General features: G+C 37.8%; 1 protein-coding gene across 2 annotated transcripts in view; it reads left to right on the forward strand.

Annotated features, from left to right (window-relative positions):
• The window catches only part of KIF5B (kinesin family member 5B), a 34903-nt gene extending 29909 nt beyond the window's left edge, over positions 1-4994 (forward strand). For both annotated transcript variants that reach the window (XM_063303456.1, XM_063303455.1), the window contains exons 24-26: positions 351-567; positions 2178-2329; positions 2607-4994. In XM_063303456.1, coding sequence (XP_063159526.1) covers positions 351-567; positions 2178-2314 — 354 coding nt within the window. In that variant the 3' untranslated portion in view covers positions 2315-2329; positions 2607-4994. The remainder of the gene's footprint in view (positions 1-350; positions 568-2177; positions 2330-2606) is intronic.
• The last annotated feature ends 17682 nt before the right edge of the window (positions 4995-22676 follow it).

The following is a 22676-nucleotide window of genomic DNA, read 5'->3' on the forward strand; positions in this document are numbered from 1 at the left end:
CACTCCTGTGTTCTGAAGAACCCCTTCCAAATTTTATCTAAAACATTTTATACTCTTAGATGACACCATTCAGAAATGTCATTTATTTTTTAGTTTATGAAGGAGTTGCGGGTGATGGGCTTAGATTAAAATGAGTAAAAATATCTTCAAAATATCCTGTAAGGATTAAATGGAAAAATTAATAACATTATGTTCATTATTGATTCATTTACATCGGCTTTAGCTAGGATGTATATTGAATACCTGTCTTACGTAATAGAAATGCTTTACTGCATACGTATTTGAAATTTACAATAATCTGTAACATTTGTTACATAAATTCACACACATTACTCTGTATATATGTCCAGTTGGTACGCGATAATGCAGATCTTCGCTGTGAGCTTCCGAAACTAGAGAAACGGCTTAGAGCTACAGCTGAAAGAGTTAAAGCTTTGGAATCGGCACTAAAGGAAGCAAAAGAGAATGCGTCCCGAGATCGCAAGCGATACCAACAAGAAGTAGACCGAATTAAAGAAGCAGTGAGATCAAAGAACATGATCAGAAAGGCACATTCAGCACAGATTGGTAAGTAGAGCAAATGAAGCATAAACATGATGCACTTTGATTTTTGGTAAATGCACATAGATTTTAAAGTAATGGAATATCGCAAACATGTGGTCTGTTAGAGCATTAATCCCTTAATTTTACTTTGGTTGTTGCTGGGGGAGTTTTTGGAAAGCGCCCCAAATTGGTTTTGTGTATAGCAATAATTAAAGTACAGCAAGTGTTTTTACAGTACAAAAAAACTGAATGGTCTGTGGTTAAGAGCATGGCACAAAAGGAAAGGGAAATGGAAGAGGAAAATGCTAATTCTGTTACTAGAATACAGTAAGTAATGTTGCTGGAATGAAACCCACAACAGAAAAGCTGGTGGCCCCTGGGACAGTAGAGGGAATGGGCCTTTCGGGTAGAATTGAATCCAGTAGCATGGAAAATCTGACTGCCTGAAAAATTAGGTATTTAGCAGCTGAACCTCTTGGAATTCACATTTTGACATCTTCTGGTTAATATTTATGTATTGTATCCGGCATTGTAAAGAACAGAATGCTTCCCTTCCCCACCCCCCAGAAAAGGGTTTTGTATGACTGAAGTAAGATATAAGCCTTAGTAAGTAATAAATAAATAAATCCCACTTCAGAAAAGAACCTCACGCCCACTGGAGAATAGTGTGGGATGCAGTGCATGGAGATGAGACCTGCCGGTGGAAAGAGGAGTTGGTTAAAAATGATCATCCTCGCCTCTTCAGATAGCAGGGCTCTGGTGCGTTTCTCTCCAATGCCTATCGAAAGGAGCTTTTCAGGTTGCAGAGGGCTAACTCAAGATCTCTCTATCTATCCATACACTTACGTATAGAAATACATATAGTCCAGCTTTCCAGGATACAAATTCTTCCAAAACACATGGATTTCATTGATAAAATCATGTTATATTTCATAATGTACAAATCAGGGTATTTCCCACAAGACAGTTAACATCATTTGGCCTTTTTGGTGGGCAGCCAGATGAACTGGAGCAAGTGCTGAGTGCTCTTTAACTATAACATCCATGACATGAATTCTCAAACAATTACAGACTGTGTGTATTCAAATATATTTATATATTTCCTGCTTTACCAAAATCTGATTGGGTGCCAGACTTTTTCTTGGGTTGTATAGTTTGCCTATTGAAGCACTCATGTAAAAAATCTTTGTTTAATATCCTGCATTTTAGAAAATTTTTACAATGCATCTTAGAATATTGTCCTTCCACCTTAGATGTAGATGTAAGCATAATTTAATTTTTTAGAAAAACATTGTTTTGTGACTTACAAAGATACATTCTTCTGGTCTAGCATTAACTACATCAGGTATATGAAGTAACTAGCCCACAGCAGCATAAATCTTAATGGCCAGTTTTTAAGACACCAAAAGTTCATTGGATAAAAAACTGTAATAGGAAAAATAAAGAGCTAAAATTAGTTAATTATAAATATTCAAACTAATTGTAAAGAGCCATCTTCAACTGAAATAAGTTGAAATACTTTTCTGGACCATAAATACTATTTCTTGCTTCCATATAATCTATCATACTAACCACATTTTAGTTTTGTCTCCTAGCCTTGCTTTAACTTTTATACTTGCACTTTTTTCATATAGCTAAGCCTATTCGTCCTGGTCAGCATCCAGCCGCTTCTCCAACTCATCCAAACGCAATTCGTGGTGGAACTGCTTTTACTCAAAATAGTCAGCCAGTTGCCCTCCGTGGAGGTGGAGCTCGGCAAGAGAAAGCATGAATTTAGATGGTCAAGGTTGGTTGATTACTTTGAACTTGCCATTTACTTTATATGGAAGGAAAAGTAGAAATTTGGAAAACTTCCTCAAATACAGAGAGAGAGTGAAATAATAACATAGTGGAATTGTACACTATTATTAGAATCATATAATCATTGCTGACATCATGGAGACTGTATATGGTAATGAATAAATGTATATAGTTACGAATACTTGTGTAAAGTCATATTTTTGAGATTGTAACAGTTGTAAGCTTTTTTGGTTTGTTTATGCATGTTCTTTGGTTATTTCTAGATGGTGAGAAGTACACACAACATGATCAGAATTGGATATTGCGCAATGAGAGTCATTCCTTGAAAATTAGAAAATTGTATAAATTTATACCATCTGTACAGCTCTCCTCATTTTTGGATTTGGCTAATTGAGTCCCAACAAATTAGGAAAAATCTTTTCTTCCTTGGAAAATAGACGTGTAACTTAAAATGTAGCTCTCATTACATGATCTGTCTTTCACGTCTTAAATTTAGTCTGCACTGTGCCAAGTTGAATGTATGTTAAGCAACATCTTACTTAAAATTTCCTAGCTTAATTTATGTATATTTAATGGTCTTAGGAAGTGTGGAGCAATGTTGAAATATGTTTTGAATTTTACCACTTTTAATTACACTACTTGACCCACTCCTGAATTAGAGCAACACTGTACATTAATTTTGCCTATGTGGCTGAATAGAGACTTAAGACTAAAATTATTTGTACAGTATGCGATGACTGAGGTGTGCTTATGATGACTGATGCCTTTCGGCACTGAACTCTCAAAAACACGGAACTAAGAAATTCTGTTTTTGTGAGGCTACGTAACTGTTCAGTTAAATATCTCTAACCAGGTTACTGAGTTAATACTGTGTATAGCTAGTAGTAAATATAGGTTTACATGGAAGGATTTGGCAATGACTTTAATCTGTCCTGTTCCTGACTATACACAGAATAGCATGATGAGGTGAAAACATTCTGCTTCATCTTGATGAGCTGTATAAATTGGGGTGAGAAATCGGGAAAGTTATTTTGCATTATTTGTGTTTCATATGTTAGTAAACTTTATTCCACAAATAAACTCTACAACGTTCTATAAACTACAAAAAGTCTACAATAGTCTACAAAATACAAATTTGGCTTACAGCTTGAGAAAAAGAATTGATTCATTAAAAACTTTTTCAGCTAACTGAAAACCAGGAGCAAATTAATTGTTTAAAAAGACCAGAAATGTTAGATGACTATGGAAATTGAGCTACACTGAACTTATGCTGTAATTTATTTGTAAATCTTGATTTCTGTAAATGTATGTTTTTCTAGACATCTTGTCAGACATCTTAATAGCTCTTCTGTTTGCTTTTGCAAACAGTCCCAAACTGTTTTTTTAAAAACAGAGGTTTTTTGCCCTATTGAACAGCACTTCATGAAGTTTAAATAATGCCTTTGATAGGGACTTCCTGCATGATAAATTCCAAATGATTTAGAAGGCTTTCTCATAACCATCATAAGGTTGGTAGGAGTAGAAGAATAAACTGCAGCAGTGGAGAAATGCTAAATAACTGCTTTCCTGTGAATGCATTTATGCTAGTTTTGTATCTTGTTACAGTAAGTTCACAAGCACTTGGGGATAAAGGTTTTCTGTAGATTTTTAGGACTAACTTTTTTACAAATTAAAGTATTTGTATTATGATGGAGCTTAATAATAGAAAAATTAGGCTTTCTTCCCAATAATTTCTCATTTGTGATTTTTAAAATAATTTTTAGAGGCTGCATTTTTTTAATCAGCCAAACTGTTGATAGTTTTGGAATTGTCCTAACACAGTTCTGTGTTTAAAATAAACACTCCAGATATACAACGAAAAGAATTCTGCAGTGTAAGGGGGGACGTGTACAAAGGGAAATGGGTATTTAAGTAATAATTCTTAGGGTTTTCAGTTGCGATAGCCTATGACAGTTTCTCACCAGAAACCGTATGGCTCCAATCCCGATTCAGTTTGCACAGTTCAAATATGGTTTCTCGGCAGTATATTCAAATGAAGCAGGATATTTTCTCATGGTTGTTCATGGTAGTTTCATTCCTGTAAGTAATGTATCACAGGTTTTGGTGCTGATATGGCTGTGTAAATTAAATAAAATGTACCTAGCATGTAGCTCAAAATGTACATTCTTTTTATACCTGGAGTTTTTTTTTTATTTTGATCTGATATGAAGTTTACTAAGAATTACAACTTGGACTTTCAAAACAACTCCCTATTAGTTCTTTGGATCACCTGTGGTATGTTGCATGACAGGATGACTGCTGGTTTTGTGAATTTAAAACCTTCAATCTTCATTAGAAATGTTAAATGCATTGAAGTTTCAATTTATGGTCCTTGAGTCTTCTGTTCCTCTAGCTCATTTTTTAAAAATGGCTTAGGATAGGAGTAACATAGAAGAACACTATTCATGGAGATGAACTAAGTTATCTACCTGACATTACTGATACAATAATAACTCTAACTTAGACATGAAATGGAAGAGTTTGCCTGTGGGCACAATGGTTTATTCTCAATATATGAGGATGAATAAGTGATTTGGAGAGGATGCCATACAGTTAACTACTTGCATGTTGTAAATGTTTTGTGTTTTAAATAAAGAAAATCTTTGAATTCTTGTGAAATTCATTAAGATGTAATTTAACTCCCAAGTAGAATCCATTTTATGGTGTTATATCAATAATATTGTACTAAGGTTTTATATCTCCTAGAAGCAATATTCTGCTAAGATTAATTCTGGAAAGAGCTTTCAATAGCAAACATATAGTTTTCTCCTTGCTGCAAGGGGAAATTCGTATACCACATAGATACATAAATTTGTCTAGATATCAGGGACCAAGAAGTATACATTTGTAATGGTGTCTTTGTTCATTTGAACATGAGTTTACTCTCATTCATGCAAACTTTTACAACAGTGTAGTTTTCATGGATGTGGCATTCAGATATGAACATGTATCAGTCTTCGCTCATAGACAGTGTTCATAGGCACTGATATAAACCTGACATTCAGGCCTGAACCTCTCCCCTGTTGAGGGAGCATATCTGTGTGAGTCATATGTAAGCCAGCTCCTAATCATAAATGGAAATGGCTCTGGAATGGGGGACACACATCAAATATGGTGCCTTGGGCCCTACAGATTCCCAAGAGAGATCTTCAAACCTTCCCACAAACCTGCCATAGCCTCCCAAGAACTTCTGTGTAAAGCCAGCTTGGCATGTTGGCACTAACCATTTTATTTCTGAGAAATTATCTCTGCCCCTGGTGTATCATGGAGGAGGTAAGTGGCACTCAGACTGCCCTTTGGGGAGCTGCTCATTAAAGTCTAGGTGGCTTTCCCAGAATGAGCCCCATTGCTGCACCCAGAATTAGTGTCATGAGTAAGGATGGCGAGCAGGGGGCTCCCATCCAGACTGTCAAGCGCATGCGTAGCACTGAGGAATTGTTCAGCCATTCAAAGAGACACAGATCGGGACCGCCTTAACCCTTGGGGGTTATATGTCTGGGTTTTTCCCACGCTTCTTCAGTTTGTTAGGATTCCTGTTAAGTACTAGTAATAAGTATTAGAGACCAGTTCCTTGTCTCAGTGTGTTTCCTGGTTGTTAGGACAATTAGGAATTTCAGAGACCTAGAAGGTGAAGAGAGAAAAAGGGACAAGGAAAAATTCCAGAGAGGTTGATCTCAGTCAGCTGCTACTTCCAGCCCAGGGTCTCCTATTAGTGCACACATCAGAACAAATTTATGCAGCCCAGATTTCAGTTCATATAAGCATAGCTTCACTGCTCACTCTTGTCCAAATTACTGCAGTATTTCCAGTCCAGTTGCTCTTGGGTGGGGCTTTGCTCTTGCCTGGCTTAGAGCCAGCCACGGTGAATGGGAAACACTCAAGCACAGAACGAGTCTGCCCTCCCCTCTTGTAGAAACCCACCCACAGGGGAAGCCCTCTCGTTGTTTGGTCCTGAGTGCCTCTCTTTCCTGGGCTTTGGCTTTCTCTGCCCATTACCTGGATGGCCTTGCAGCACTGAACCTCTTCTGGTGGAATTTCATCACACTCCCTAAAGTCTTTTTAAACCTTCACACTTCCAAGATCTGCGGAAGGCTTTAGACCAGACGCTTCTGCTCAGATACCTTAAAGAGAAATAACACATGGCCAGATCTACATCAGGTGGACTGAGCAACTACTCAGGCGTCCTGTGCTTGGAACAGTGGGCCCTTCTCCGGACAGAGGTATGCATATGTTGCCCTTTTTAACAATTGCGTCTTAGTGTACAACTACAGTAATTCTCATTCATACCAGCACAGCTTCCATTAAACATAATTAAACATTTCTTAATATCTGGTGAGGTTCCTGATACCATTGGTTAAATGGAGAGCTTTTACCTGGCTAGCAGAAAGGAATGAAGCTAAAGATATTGGCCACCAGAGGGAGCAGCAATCCTTTTGTTATACAGTACACCTGTCATTTTGAAAAGTTCAGCAATGCAGGAAGACCTTTCCAGCCCATAAATATTACCTCCACTCAGGATCACATGACCAGAGAAGAGGGCAGAGGCTCAGAATGGAGACGCTGCCCCGTGGCCCCTCCCATAAGGATGAGTTGGAGGATCTTTGGAAATTCATTCTCTGCATCCCTCAGCCTCATGTGGCCTGTTTCCAAACTTTTCCTTTAACATAATTCCTTCCCACCATTCCATTGTGTTGGAAAGAATAAAAATAAAGCTGGTTCAAAGGATTTTATTTTCTAATTTTTAAAAGAAGTCAAAGACATGCTTTTACAAAGCAACAGAAGTTATAGAACTTGCAGGCTTTTGATAATTTTCTTGTGCAAAAAGCTGTGGATCTTTTTTAGGATGATTAGGATGGTAGAACACATTCAACAAGTGTTGGAAATGAAGATCTACAATTTTTGATACTGAAAGCTTTCCCTGTTGAGTGCTTCAAGAAAAAAAAAGCTGGTGAACTAGTTAAGTGAACAACTTGTTAGTTTTCCTTCAGATCTACCTGACAATGCTTTTAAGTGTCCTAGGAAGCAGAAGATAAAGAAGAATTAGTAAATGAAAATACCTCAGTTGCTGCTGGTGAGGCCAGTTTGAAGCAAACAAGTTGGAAAAGTTGGAAAAGGCTGGCAAGTGCCAAACTTGAGTAAGTTAAAAACTGAAAGAGCAATGATGGAACTGCTTGTCATAACCTAATATAAGCAAGGGCCTTTAGTATATCACACAATTCAGAATACTTCATATCTATCATCTCAGGTTATTTTGGTCATAAAAAGTCAGTGGTTTTATAAAGACTTGGCTGGGTTTACCCAGCACTATAAATCGTGGTTTTAAAACCACAATGGCTGGGTTAACATATCATGCTAAGTCAAAAACCAAGCAAACCACATTTTGGCTCACCATGATGTATAACCCTAGCCAGTTCCTGTTTCTAAGACTTTTAGTGTAAAACAGTGTTACTATAATCTTTTCAAGAACATGAAACATCCAATTATTTCTTATTAATGCTGAGTTTTCATGTTTCTTTCAACAAAGAACAAATAATATTGAAATAAACATTTTTAATAGTTAATATTTAATAATTGATTATAGAACTTGAGTATATGAGTTTGCATATGATGGCATATCAGTGCTTGAAGTAAGATTTCTTAAATCTTAGAACTGGCATATTTTATTTCAGTAATTGGTCTTGGTTACGTGAGTGATGAAAATCAAGTTTCACAAAGATAGGTTGAAAGAAAAAACAAGAGGCCTCTCAAGGCCTTTTTTAGAATGCTCATATTTGTTGAACTTCCCTCCAAGACTTCTAGTTGTCATTTTTAAAAAATGGTTTTGCTGTGATACCTAGGGATAAAGCTATCAGCATCTTTTCATTCATGGTCCTTGTTTGATTAGTGAAACTGAACAGATCAAAATCTCAGAATAGTTGGTAGAACACATGTTCCATGGTGGAACACAGTGGTTTAAAGGATACAAGAGAAGAAAAGAAAAGGGCTTGTGGGAAGTAAGAAACAAGTAAACACCTGCTGTAGTTCCTACAGTTCATTGAGAAATAATAGCCCTGGATTGGAAGAACCGAAAGAGATGAGCCAAAAGCTTTGGCTCTCTCATGGAAACTTACAGAGTGTTCCTCCTCCTCCTCCTCCTCCTCCTCCTCCTAACAGCTGCCTGCTAGAATTGGCAGCTGAAAATTGGAGGGACCTGGTGAAGGAAGCTTCTCAGCATTTCTGAAAATTAGCTAATATGCCTGACTCTAAGTGGTATGTGATGTGCTTTATTGATTACAGTCTGTTCTAGCATGTCTTTGTAACTGTAGAAACAAAGTCTCCTTTAATAGAAGAGGTATCTTTGGGGAAGGTAGACTAAGGAGGTGCAGGCTATTAAATGATTGAAGAACCACCAGGCATTTCTTTCATGGCTGCCTCTCCTAATTGGGCATGATTAATAATGAATTAGAACAAAACACTGAGCCTTACACACTCTTAAATTGCCTGTGAAAGAGCCTCCCTTGTGATGAATCCTTAGACTCTACTGTACTAGGCTCAAATTCCCTTTCCCCATCCTAGGGCACTCATGTGTTTTCTGTTTGTCATACAGCTGTTGATCAAACAGCTGTGGGGAGGAGATTTGCCTGCTGCAAACATTCCTACTGCAGGTCTCCTGCCTGATGTGTAATGTGAGGTTCACAAATTTGCCAATCTTAATTTGGAAAAGCTATATGTTCTTATGCTTATACTGATAGCTACAGTGTATGAGAAATACAGTTATGTTGTTACACTCCATTTTTTAATCATATCTCTTCTGTAATGACTGCTGTTTGAATGGACTGCTCTTTGAAATAAACCACCTATGTAAAAGTCCATTACCTTATCAATCATACCATGCTTTACCTGAGAATAATCCTAGTCTCCCCCCCAAAAAACCCCACACCCTTATATCTGATGAGATATATTGATTACTAATCTTGGTATACTGATTAATATCATGGTTCTGTTAATTGCCAGCTTCTACTACAGTGACAGAACCCATTATTTTGAAAAATAAAACATTGTGCTACATTCTTTTTGGATAGTGTACTTGTTATCAAAAGGAAGCAAAAATATATCTGATCCTCTAACAGTGCTGTTCCAACAACTTCATGAAAGTCGGCTGCACTGGAGTAAAACAAAGGTAGTATCTTCTTTTTTATCCATCTTCTCTGTGAAATAAATCTATGTTCTTCCCCATTTATCACATATTCAAATTGTAAGGTCCTTTGCCAGGAAAACTCTTGTAATTTGTCAGACCCATGTATAATTGTACTATATTAATAATTAAAACTGCACCCCAGAAAACCACAAATAATCAAAGAACGGTAGAGTGGAAACATCATTCAAGGTCCTATCTGTTGCTCAGTTCTGCCTCTTCAGAGCATATATCTGTAGGTTTCACATAGAAATATTCATCAAGCTAGTATGTTCCTCAAGTCTTTGCCTTCAGATGCTATTTAAATATTGGGATGTCTCACACCTTACCTCCTCCTGCAGTCGGATCCCCTTCTGCATTGTTCAGCATGCATCTTTGTAGTCCACTCTGTCATCCAAAAGTTGCATTCTAGGTCTATCAGGAAAAATGAAATTCTGATGCTTGCTTGATTTCTTTTAACATCTACATTTGGCTATTACAGGGAGGGCAGGTAGTGCTATTTAAAACATCAGTGTTGGTCTTCTCTGTATTTTTGACTTGCTGATTGAGGAGTTTTTTTACCCGGTGTCTTTTATTGTCTTTTCTCTTGTTTTTATAAGAAGTTTTATATGAAGTTACTTGATTAAGCTGGGTGGCCATATTAATTTGCATAATACATTATGCATAATACATTAACAAACAAAGGAATGATAAAAATAGGGCAGCACAGCACTCTGTCATCTATAAACTGCTGCATGTGACTCTCCTGTATCTACAACTACTAAAATAAGGGTTTTTCTTTATTATCCATTTCATAGCTTTGTCGAGGACCACAGCATTTTTATTCTACTCTTTAGCCCACAGAATTCCCATGAGAACTTACGAAGGCAGTAAAACAAGACAGTCGCAAATGACAGGTTTACAAAGGATGCAGTACAAAAAAGGGTTTTGGAGGATTAGACAATGCAAGCAAGTGCTAATTTTAAAAAATTTGAATGGAAATATACTGTAAATGCAATCTTGCTTCAAATAAGAGCTGTTGGAGAGTAGAGTAAGAACAGTAAAGTATCTCTAGATATCTACTTGACCTCCCACTCCTAAGAATTATTTGTATACATTTATCAAATGACTATACTGGGATTTTATTATGAGCTATGCTGTATACAGTTAGGGCAACATTTATTTCCTTCCTCTGCATGGAGGTCATATTCAGTAACACCCTTTCCAGAAAAGCTGATATCATTTAAAAGTATCCTATTAATTTCAGACCTTCTACCGTGGCCGATCCATATGTATGTATGTGTATGTACTATGTATGATGGAGCAAAAGAGCTACTATGTTCCATATCACTTTTCAAGGCCAGTCCTGCTGCGTATCTCTTGTCTGGCTTCACCGCTTAGAGGGAATAAACACAATAGAATATAGCAGAGCAGCCACTCAGGCGCATTAATCTCTGTGTCAGGTCATTGAATGGGAAACAAGGCAACCATTGTTTCTCCAGGGGACAAGAGAAACTTGCAGAGAAATGTAGAGAATAAAGATAAAAACTGAATGATGCCGACTTGAGAGAGAAGGCAGAAAAGAAAATGACATGTGCTTTCCGGTTTTTAGTCCTGTCTTATCGTCGTAATGCTAAGTAGAGAATTTTGTTTCCACAAAGCCTTTTGCAAAAGTGTTTATCCATGCACACTGAATGCCTTTTGCCAGTATTTTGGCATTCTGTGAACACTAATTCCCACCATTATGAAGTGAACAATTGCCATTGCTTCAGTATTACACCAAGCATCAAATGCAAAATTTAGTGGTGGGGTTTCCAGAATATGGTATTCAACCAGAATTTGGTTTATTTCCTCTATTTCCATTTTTGAACAGTGGCACCTTGAAGAGGATGGACTTGCCGGCTTTATTTGTTCAATTATAAGTTTTGTTACCTGCCACAGTGCGTATTTGTACTACTCTGAGACTATGGTGAGGACTTCATAAAAGGGCCAATACCCTTGCAAACTGATTCTTTCTCCCTAGCAGCATGTTGAACTTGATACCACAATCTGTGATGGCTTCTCAGAAGTAAACGTCAGCCTAGACATCAGGAGGAATTTGTTTGTTCATTAATCACATTTATATAGTTGCCCATCTCACACAAAGTGACTCTGGGTGGCGTACAACAATTAATACAATAACTTATGCATTCAGCGAGACTAGCTCTCAGAAAAACATTTATAGAGCTGCAGACAGCTTAACTGTGGCATTACGAAACTGCAAAATTAGATACAGTAAGATTAAAAAGGTTTTCTCATGTGAGTTGGGGGGCAAAGTTATGTCAAGGAAAAGAGGTTTGATAGAATAGATACACTTTTGGTATCTATTCTATCTAGAAAGACCACCAGGAAGACAAAATCCATTAAAGGACTGCATCTCATAGCTATAAAGACTGTAATGCTATGATTCTTCAGTAGATTACAGAATTAAGTCACTCAGGGGACTTTGTGAAAACAGTGGTGATATATTATGTTCCCCCATTTGCATTTGAATTTAAATGCATATGTTGTCTATTCCTGTATCCATAAAAAGAGTATTTTTTAAGAAAGTAAATCTGATTCACAAAGACATGAAAAGAACTCAGCTATCTTTCTTATCCTGCTTGATTTCAGTGTTTTCTGTACTTCAACAATCTGCATAGTTCAGATACTAACCCAACTTGATCAGATAAACATCAGAGTCACATTTGAGTATGGCTGTCATGAATAATCAGTGCTATTTGCATGTCAACTTGCAAATGGGTTTACAATCTTGCAGCCTCAGTGTATGTAGGCATAATGATGTTTTCTGTATGCAGAAAAATTAATGTCTCAGAAGCAAGAAAAGCTACCTTGCTTCTTACATTTCTCCTTCGTGTACCTCATCACAAGAGGATGCAACAGGCTCTAAATGTCATGTGACTTTTAGGTGGACTATTTCCCATTCCTATGCAAACACTAGCTTCAGAAATCTAAACAAGGGAGTTTTCTCCTAGAATCACAGAGGTGAGACCTTCACTCAGGATTAACTAGAGCATTTCTGACAGATGACCATCCAGCCTCTGACTGAAGATTTTGAGTAAAGAAGAACTCACCACTGGTTGTCAGCTTGTACAGTCAGCAAGTTCCTCCTGACGCCTAGCTTGAAATTTCTTCCTTCTACTTTGACCCCACTGTTCTGGTCCTGCCCTCTGGCAGAACTGATTCCACACTCCCTTCCGTGTGACAATTCTTCAAGAATACAGTATCAAGAATACGTCAGATACTTATAGACTATTGTATCTCCCCTCAGTCATCTTTTCTGCAGACTAAACATTCCAGATCCTTTAAGCAGTCCTCATAGGGTTTGGTTTCCAGACCCTTTGCCTTTCCTAAACTTGCCCCCATTTCTAACTGTCCTGCTTGAATTGGACATTGTACTATAAGTGAGGTCTGAGCAGGGAGGAATAGAGTTACTCTGAGGACTACTCCCCATGGTCTGGACTCTAGATTCTTGTTAATCTGCTCCAAAATGGCATTTGCCTTTTTACCTCATGACACCTCATGTTTAATTTATGGTCAACAAAGACATCAAGTTCCCTTTTAAATATATTATTGCCAAGCCAAGGCTTCTTCATCCTGTACTTGTGCCTTCATTTTTCCCATCCAGATGCAGAACTTGACAGTTCTTCCTGTTAAATTCCATCCTATTTCTTTCAGCCCACTGCTCAGGCCTGACTAGATCTTTTTCAATCTTCTTTCAAAAGTATATTCCAGCCCTACCAGCTTCGTATTACCTGTTTGAGCATGATGGTTTTGAGGTTGAATTTCCTGCATCCAGGCCTTAAACTCTTCTATTTGTGTCCTTCATTGAGTTAATTTCATTATTACTTATTTACTTGCTAATACTTCTCCCTAACTCTCTAATAAACACTTCACAGCTTGCAAGTGGTCCCTAAACCCTTTATTTGTGTCCCACCCAAGCTCCTGTGATTGCAATTCTGAAATCTGTAGCCAACAACCAATCATTGTACAATTACCTATGTATGTTGGTAATTTGAATGGTTAGGGTTGAATGGTTTAGAAAGATTTTTTTTAATTCTTCCCCCACCCAAAAAACAAAAATGCCCCCCTGTCCTCTCTGATGACATCATTGTGTGATTATTCTATCCACTCACTGCACTCTTAGCCAGAAAAACATTACTTTAAAACAAATACAGCTGCAAATTACCAAATTAAGTCATGTTCAACCAAATATACTACTTCTGTCTCCGGCCCTGGGGGCCTTAGACTATCCTTGTTCTTAAGGGAACTTACACTCAGTTGTTGTATTAGGATGTTGATAGTTTCCAAAGTAACATTTATGAGTACAGTCCAAATTTCTGATGAAGTTTCCACAAAATCAAGAATACTTATGCATGTCAGTGTTCTTTTAATGACACAGCACACATAATCAGAGGCAGGCAGCTTAACAGGAATGGGGACAAAAGGGAAGTAATTTTAATTGCACAAGGACTGTAATGAACTCTAGAAAATAATGCAGTAGCTTTTCACAAGTCAGTTAGGGCAAGGAAGGGCATGTGCTTTTGATACCAAGAAGGTCCCTTAACTATGATTCAGGGAAATACCTTCCCTTACACCATCTTGAGTTATTGAAGGATGAGTAGGAAACAAATCTAACAAACAAACAAACAAAAAACTTCACATTGTTTGGATAGCTGTTCTTGGATTTGGCCACAAGCTTAAATCAGGTAAAATACAACTTAGTTTGTATTCTAGGAGAATGACTGGCCCAATGAAATTTTTGACAAGCGATTTGACCTTTTTGGTACTTCCTGTCTCATCTCCCTCAGGCTCACTATTAATTGATTTTGATTCTCAAAATGATACTTCTGTTAAGACTTGGAATCATAAGTCTTGTTAATAATCACATGACATTTATCCCGCTTCACCTGCAGGTGATATTTTAATATGTTTTTGATCTACAATGCCCCCATTTGCATAGTATGGATGTGATAGTGGATGGCTGACTTTGAAGACAAGTCCTTTTAACTTTTATAGACAAAATGGTCCATAATTTGGTTGATTTTCATGATTGTTGATAACTGAAAAATATATTCAACTTAAACATTCTTCTACGTGGGTTTTGAGAAGCAATAGTAAAAATACCTGTGTCTTCAACAATGGAAATGAGACAAATTCATCAGTTTGTCAAAAATCCAACTCAACATGTTGTACCTCTTGAAAATCGTGCCAGACTGTTGCCAGATATTTTCCAGAGATTTTGATTTGCTGGATCGTAAAAGCTGCAATGCGCCAGGCAGTTCAAGCAGTGTCCCATGCTTTCTGCTCTTTCTCAAACTCTTAGGAAAATCAGATCCTCTGGGGACGCCTACCTGACATGATCTTCATGTCTGATATAGCCTTGTGCTGTTTCTGGTTTACTGTTCTGCATAATTGTGTCTTCTGCCTAGATGGCAGATACTTTCTAGGCAGGAAGGTAAGGTTGAATTCTTAAGACACTGTCAGGGATATCATCTAGATTAGGCAACAACTGGTTCTAAAAACTGGTTCCAGCTTCTCTTTTCCCCCTCCCTGTCATTTAATAAAAGAACATTTCCTCCAAGCTGCACAACATGCTGGCCTCTTGTTGTGAGGTATCCTCCTACCAGAAGGAAAACGGATGCGGAAGTTGCCTTGCTTGGGTCGCTGGGGCAAATGTGCAGGCTCAGCACCAGGACCCAGCATGACAGCCCTCAGGAAGAAATCCAGAAGCAGCCAAAAAATTAACAGGTTTCTAGGAATCCACCACAATCGTTACTGTTTATTGTAAAATATTGTTTGTTCATTTGTTTGTTTGTTGTTAAAGACTTATATAGCCACCCATATTGTAGCCACAACCCTGTATAGCTCACGAAACAGTAAAAACAAGAACTTCTCCAACAATCAAGAAAAACTCAGTAAAAACTCATGGTGCCCCAGGGCCACACTCTCCCACACATCCACACACCGTCTTCCCGGGCTCCAGTCTCATCCCACCCCACCCACATTTTTGGGTGATCTTTGTTGGCCTCTCAACAAAATTGCTCAGGAATGTAAACTCACTGCCATATTTTCCTTCCTTAAGATAAGAAGGAATCAGATCTATACCTGTGCCAGGAGCCCTTGGAATAATGATAAACAGTACGGTATTTTCAGTACAGTATACTTTATTGATTAGTCAATTGACCACATCAAAGCATAGGCATCAGCCACAGTAACATACAATAAAACAAAACAAAGTGAGATACAATAAAATGAGATAAAACAGGCTACGGTGAGACAAAAGAGATAAAATATAATAAGGTAAGATAAAGTAAGGATAAAAAGTAAGATAATATAGTATGAGATAAAATAGAGTACGAAGATATATAATATGAATATTTTTAAAATTAAAAAAAGGATAATAAACACCATAGATCATTGTCTGAGAACCTTTCTAATCAGCCATTTCCAGCATTATTCAATACAAGGATAAATACATGAGTCCCCTAAAGGTGGAAGTGAGAAATCCAAGATGTGGGACTTATTATTTCATCAACTATCATCATCCTAGTGAATTTGGAGAAAAGCTTCTGGCCTGGCTTTTCAACATACAAAGCTGAAAGAGAAAATATTATTTAATCCATACCAGAGGCATTGCAAACAAAACTATATTGAAGTTATTTGCAGATTATTGTATATCGTTTGAGTGTACTGGCTTCTTCAAGAAACTTTTACTATGATCCCAAAAGAAATAGAGCCCTGAAAATTAAAATTACCATCCAAATGCCCTGAAGGAACACAGCTGTTTTTTGTGAAGCCATTTACTCATCACTCCTAGTCATATTTTAATATATATATTTTTTTAACATTGTGTGTTTAGCATATGTTTGCTACAGTAATTGAGACTCTAATATAATAGTTGTGTATATCGTCTGAAATTTTGTTGTTGTTGTTTGTTTGGTGCCTTCAAGTCAGTCTTGGCTCCTGGTAACTGCCTGGACTTGTCCCTGCAGTTTTCTTGGTAAAATTTGCGGAAGTGGTTTGTCACTGCCTTCTTCCTAGGGCTGAGAGAGAGTGACTGGCTCAGAGTCACCCAACTGGCTTCATGCCTAATTTGACACTTAGCTTATTAAATTTCTGAAATGCTTGATAGATGATGTCTATTTGAGTGGGATGAGTATATTATTACATCTTTGGTTATTGCCCAGCCGCAAAATAATGCAATGACTTGGGTGTGAGTCTGTCTCCCTCAGCTAAAAACACTTATGAGTTTGCACCATTTGCACTTAAGATGTCCAGCCTATATCACAGTTTCTGTTTCTTAGGTCTTTGGCACTTATTCTGCTTAGCAGATGCCCTAAAATTGATTATTATTTGCTAGTTCCCAGGCTATCAAATTCCCATATGTTATTCACAAACGCCATCAAAGAGCTTTGAAATTAACTCTAAGCCAAGGTTCAGAAGTAGCTCAGGAAAATACAACTTTGTATATATCTTAAGATAGAGGTGAATGAGAATAAAAGATTGTCCTATTCAATAACTAGGACAGCGAAATTGCTGGCTTCTATTTTTGAGGTCGTGGCTTATACAACTGTAATATATAGTAACTATAAATAGTGCCCAGTATTTTTTTTAATTAACTGAAGAAGGCTCATAAAGTTCTGGCTGAGAGATGTGACAAGCTTCTTGGATAACCTCTTTCTCCTCTGACAGTGACTGGAAGGACCTGTATATTAAAGCTCTATGGAACGACTTCATTCTCTATTATACTAATAGCAACAGTAACAAACTTTCCCCCATTGCTTGTTGGAACAACAACAACAACAACAACGTTTTGAAAGAAGCTGCCAATTATTTATTTATATCTTCCATTTATTATTTACTTTGTTTCTATTGCCCGTGGTTGATTTCCATGCAAGGCTGAGATTTCTTTATTCCATGTAGAAATAAAATGGAACTGGTTTCTTCCCTGGCATTGCCCAGTTGTCTGGTAATGATGGACAAAGGAAGCCAGTAGAAGGTAATGGTTCAGGTGTTGGACTAGGACTGGGAAGAATCAAGTTCAATCCCACTCTCAGTTATGGAAACTCGCTGGGTGATGTTGGGCCATTCATCCTCTTTCAGCCCAACCTACTTCACAGGGTTGCTCTTGTGGAGGGAAAATGAAGGGAGATATAAGCTGCCTTGAGCTTCTGGACGAAAGGTGGGATATAAATCTAACAAACAAACAAACAAATAAGAGCAGACACCAGAGCAACTGTAGAAACCTCAGAAAAAAACGTAAGGGACTCCTGGGTGGTTCCACATCAAAGTTTTAATGAGGAAAAAAGGAACAGATATTACTATGAGGTTCAGGGATTTCAGATTTCATTCTCATGAGCTCCTACTGAATTTGTTGAAGAAAAAATCTTTTCTCTGCATTACTTTGTAATAGTTTGTGCCTGGAAGAATTTAAGACCTTCTATTCACCCAAACCTCCTTGTCCTCTGATGTTTGCTGTATAGCTTGAAGTGTTATGTGTAATTAGAGAGGATCATTTTGTCAGTGATAAAAGCATTTCCTTCGTAAGCCCAAGTCCCTAATTCAATTGCTATCATTTTCACTAAAAAAAGGGGCAGATAACAGGTGCTGGGAAAGACTTGCTTTATCTGAGATTCTAGAAATGCCACTGCTAATCTGAATAAACTAATCTTTTCAGTTGGCTGCTTCCAAAGCTTCTGGATGATAGTTCTCAGCATGGTCAATATTCAGGGCATTGCAGATCTTTGGGAAAGCTGGAGTAGATAATACTGGGCCAGATGGACCATTGGCAGCATCCTGTGATCCTGACTTAGTCCATACTACCAAAATTTGGTGGAGACGTCCTCTCCAGATATGTTTAAACTAAAGCTCCCATCTTCTCCTGCCAGCATAATCATGGCTTGTGCTGTTTGGAGATGCTGGAAATTGAAGTTTAACTATAACTGGAGGTCACCTAGTTAGGGAAGGATGTTGCAGACTATACCCTTTTTTCCTGTTCTACAATATATTATTGCTGCAGCAGGCAGCCATCTTTGACTGATCTCAAAAGTTAATCATGGTTGGTAGTCTTTAGATAGGGGCCACCTAGTGATGTAGGCTAGATCAGGAAGGAAAAAAATATTGCAGTCAATGGCAAACTGTTTTGGTGAAACTGCTAAGAAAAATGCATGCCTGGATACAGGATTCAGGAGTTGATCTCAACTTGAAGGTGCCTTTACCTTGAGAACATTATTATTAGCTATAATTAAAATTATTCTAAATTTTTTAAAAAAATATTGTCCTTTCAATTCCAAACAACAGATATAGGTAATATGAATGACCAATTACGCTATCTTATGGGGGGTTTTTTGGCCTTCATTCTCAGACTAACAGCTACTTGTCTTTAATCCTTTGACATTTTTCAAGCATACTTCCAAATCAGATTTTTTGCCATTTTCTGCCATTTTATTTTCTCCAGAGAGCCACCACTTTCTTATGGTCTTCAGGAAAATTTCCAAGAGGCCAGGGAAAGTCATTTCAAGCTCATTAAAAGCTCCCAGATAATCACCTCCCATCAAAAACCTTCATTTAGCTGCACCCATTCTCAGTAGATGACATTCTCTAATGTTAATGCTAACCGTAACTACTCAATTAAGATCACCACATGGGTGTGTGATTTGGTTTGTTGCAAAACAGTGGAGATCTTGGCCCTCTTCATTCAAATTGCATAATTTAATTTGGCTATTCCCCAGTGAAGGAATAGTACTGTGGGAAGTAAACAGCATTCTTAAGAAACAGACAGTTCCATTGCTCTTAACACATTTCCTAGTCTCTTCTCATGAAGATTACAAATGAAATTTTAATAAAAATACTTTTGGAAAACTGGCTTTGAACAGGATGTTGATTAACCTTTAGATACAGTAAACCCAAAACCAGAAGGTTGTGTGAAGGAACATACAGGGTCCACACCAGGAATGGACCAGATGTGGGCTTCATTTATCCCCCAGTCCCCAAATTTCTCCTCAATTTGGAGGGGGGAGCAATAAAGAACAAAGGTTGTAAATGTAGTAAAGGCTCTGACATCTGAGATATAACCTAGACATCTCATCCTGCCCTCTTGCTTGATCATATCATGGCTGCATTGACAGAGGCCCATGGCTAAGCAATAATGGAAACTAAAAAATACTGTCACCAGCCATCAATTAAAGAAGTACAGGTCCCTGAAGTCTGCCCACCCCTGTCCAAGACTATGTTTTAGGATTTCTACACTTTTTGAAAGAAAATCACCTATTGCTTTAGTTGCACTGTATCTGCATGATTAGCTTAAGCTTTCACTGATTTAACTGAGTGTTTCATCGCATAGGCAGCATGGCTGCTGAGTCAAAAATTCCAGCACCTAAGGCCTGAGAATGCTGACTGGATGGGTGGGTTCAGCTATGTTCCTTTTGCATTAATTAATTTAGTGTTATGCTGAATATCTGCATTTGTATTGATGAATTAAATGGGTGGAGTTCATGCTGCTGCTGAAGCCTGAGTTTGTCATGAGCACTGATGGTGAGCGGGAGGGGGCCCCTATCCAGGGGGGAAAATGCATGCGTAGTACTGAGGAGTTGAGCAGCCATTCAAAGAGACACAGAACAGACCCACCTTGACTTTTGGGGTTTATCTGTCAGGGTTTTCCCATGCTTCTTCAGTTTGTTAGGATTTTCTGTCTAACGTAGCAGTAATAAAACACTAGAGACTTATTCCTCGTCTCAGCGTGGTTCCTGACTGGTAGGACAGAGTTGGTGCTGCTGCTCCCTGTGAAGCATTCTGCAGTATATTCTGTTGGTAAGGGAGTACATCTATCACCTCCACCCTCATCCCTGCCCTTTTTCTCTTCTATGCAATCACAAATTTGCTTTTCATTATGTTTGGAAAGAGGTCCTGTCTTGGTGGTCCAGTGATCTGCAGATAAGGCAACTTAAGGCAAATATCCAAAGATTTTAAGGATTCGTTAGCCATTCTTAGTCCTCCATCAGCTTTGGTCCTAGGTACAAGCAAGATTATGTTGACTTGTATCAGTGCAGATATGTTAATCCTTCAGAATTATATTGATTGTTTTTCTGCCTCCTTGGTATCCATTCCAAGCATGCCAAAGAGTTACATCTAGAGCTGATGGGGAAAATACTACCTGAGAACAAGGTCCCCAATCTCTATGAGCTATGGAATACATTCAGAATTTGGAATATATTCATGTCAAACAAAATGGCTGCCATAGGAATAATAAACTTGTCCATACACAAAATGCGGTGACAGATGCATTTAGTAACAACATCCCCATTCCTCAAAAGCCAAAATGCTGAGGATGGTCCCTGCCAAATCTAAGAATGTTCTGCAACATTCTTTTTTACTCTTTCCAGACCAAGAGAATTTGGAAAGGAATCACATCAAGTGTTTGGGCACTTTGTGAGTCACTTATAGTGCAACAAGTCATTAAAAAAAACAAAAATCTAGACAATAGTATTTTCAAACCCGGTAACAGGAAATAGATCTCTACTCTACTTAACTCTACTTACTGTTTGAGCTTTGTGACTTTACTTCTAGGAATCCTGGAGCTACCATGTGGTACTCAACCCTATATTTCTGGCAGATGGCAACAAGTCATGATAGATGAACAAGACAACTGGAATGTTCCAGTGTTGTGGCTTGGCAGGGCATGACGTTATAACAAAACCATGAACTTCCACGTTGATAATGGGGTGAGGAAAGACATTCCAGGAGAAACAGAGATTCAGCAACAATGAATAATGGACTGTGAAAACTATTAGAGCCTTGTGCATACTACCAAGGGAAGGAATGCCTAATTCATCTGTAATCCTCTTGGTGGAATTTAGTATCATCATAGGTTTATCAATATGATGGTCTTCAACAATGAACAGACCAGAGGCTACACTGTGCTTTTAAATTATTTTAAATTATTTGTTGGGAATCCAGAGAACCTGACAAATATGATTTGAGTTAACATTATTATTTTTATGTATTTGCTACAGGTAGTCTCTGACTTATGACCACAATTGGGACCGGAACTTCTGTCACTAAGTGAGGTGGCCATTAAGTGAGTTACGCCCAATTTTATGACTTTTTTTGCTGTGCACGTTAAGTGAATCACATGGTTGTTAAGGGAATCCAGCTTTCCCCATTGACTTTGCTTGTCGGAAGCTGGCTGGGAAGGTCGAAAATGGCGATCCCATGACCCTGGGATGCGGCAACCATCATAAACACATAGCAGTTGCCTGTTACAAGATGCCAAAGAATGAGGAGGTCTGGGCTTGCCTGATTTATGGTTGTATTTTGATGCTTGTTGTTTGCTTTGGATGAAGGAATGGATAACCTTGAAGAACAGAAAACTATTGCAACTTGAAGGTCATGAACTGAGATTTGGGTGGCACTCCTACTTGTGGTATGATAAAATTAAAGTTAATAAAGATTTCAAAAATCACTTTGTTAGGAGTGCTATAATGAGGGTTTGGAGCAAATATAAAGTAAGACTGTCTCCTAATGTACCATTGTGGTTGTCTCCTCATGAAACATTTGTTAGAAGAGAAAATGCAGGGGGATTAAGTTGGTTAATTTATAAAGATTTGTTAAATTTTGAAGAGGGTGAACCGAAGCTTAAATCAAGGAAATTGTCAGAGATGGAAGGTTTTACATGTCATTGGTTTACATATGTGCAACTGTTAGAACATTTTAAAGTGGATAAAAAGAATTTTAGATTTGTCAGTGAAACAACTCAATTTGAAATGGAGCTTTGTATAAATGATGAACATGTTACTACAAAGATGTATAAAATCTTGTTACAGATGAATTTAGAAGATGAACAAGTTAAGGAACACATGATTAAATGGGCTAAGAATTTTGGATATAGTATTATGTTGGAGCAATGGGAAAATATGTGGAATAGAGGTCTGACATTCACTTTGAACTACAACCTAAATGAGAATTTTTATAAAATGATATATCGTTGGTATTTAACTCCTGATAAGTTGTCAAAAATGTATAAGGGAATAACGAATGTTTGTTGGAAATGATCTTTTGGTGAAGGTGACTTTTTATCATCTTTGGTGGACTTGTGAAAAGG

Source organism: Candoia aspera, chromosome 4, assembly GCF_035149785.1.
Source record: "Candoia aspera isolate rCanAsp1 chromosome 4, rCanAsp1.hap2, whole genome shotgun sequence".
NCBI classification, from domain to species: Eukaryota; Metazoa; Chordata; class Lepidosauria; order Squamata; family Boidae; genus Candoia; species Candoia aspera.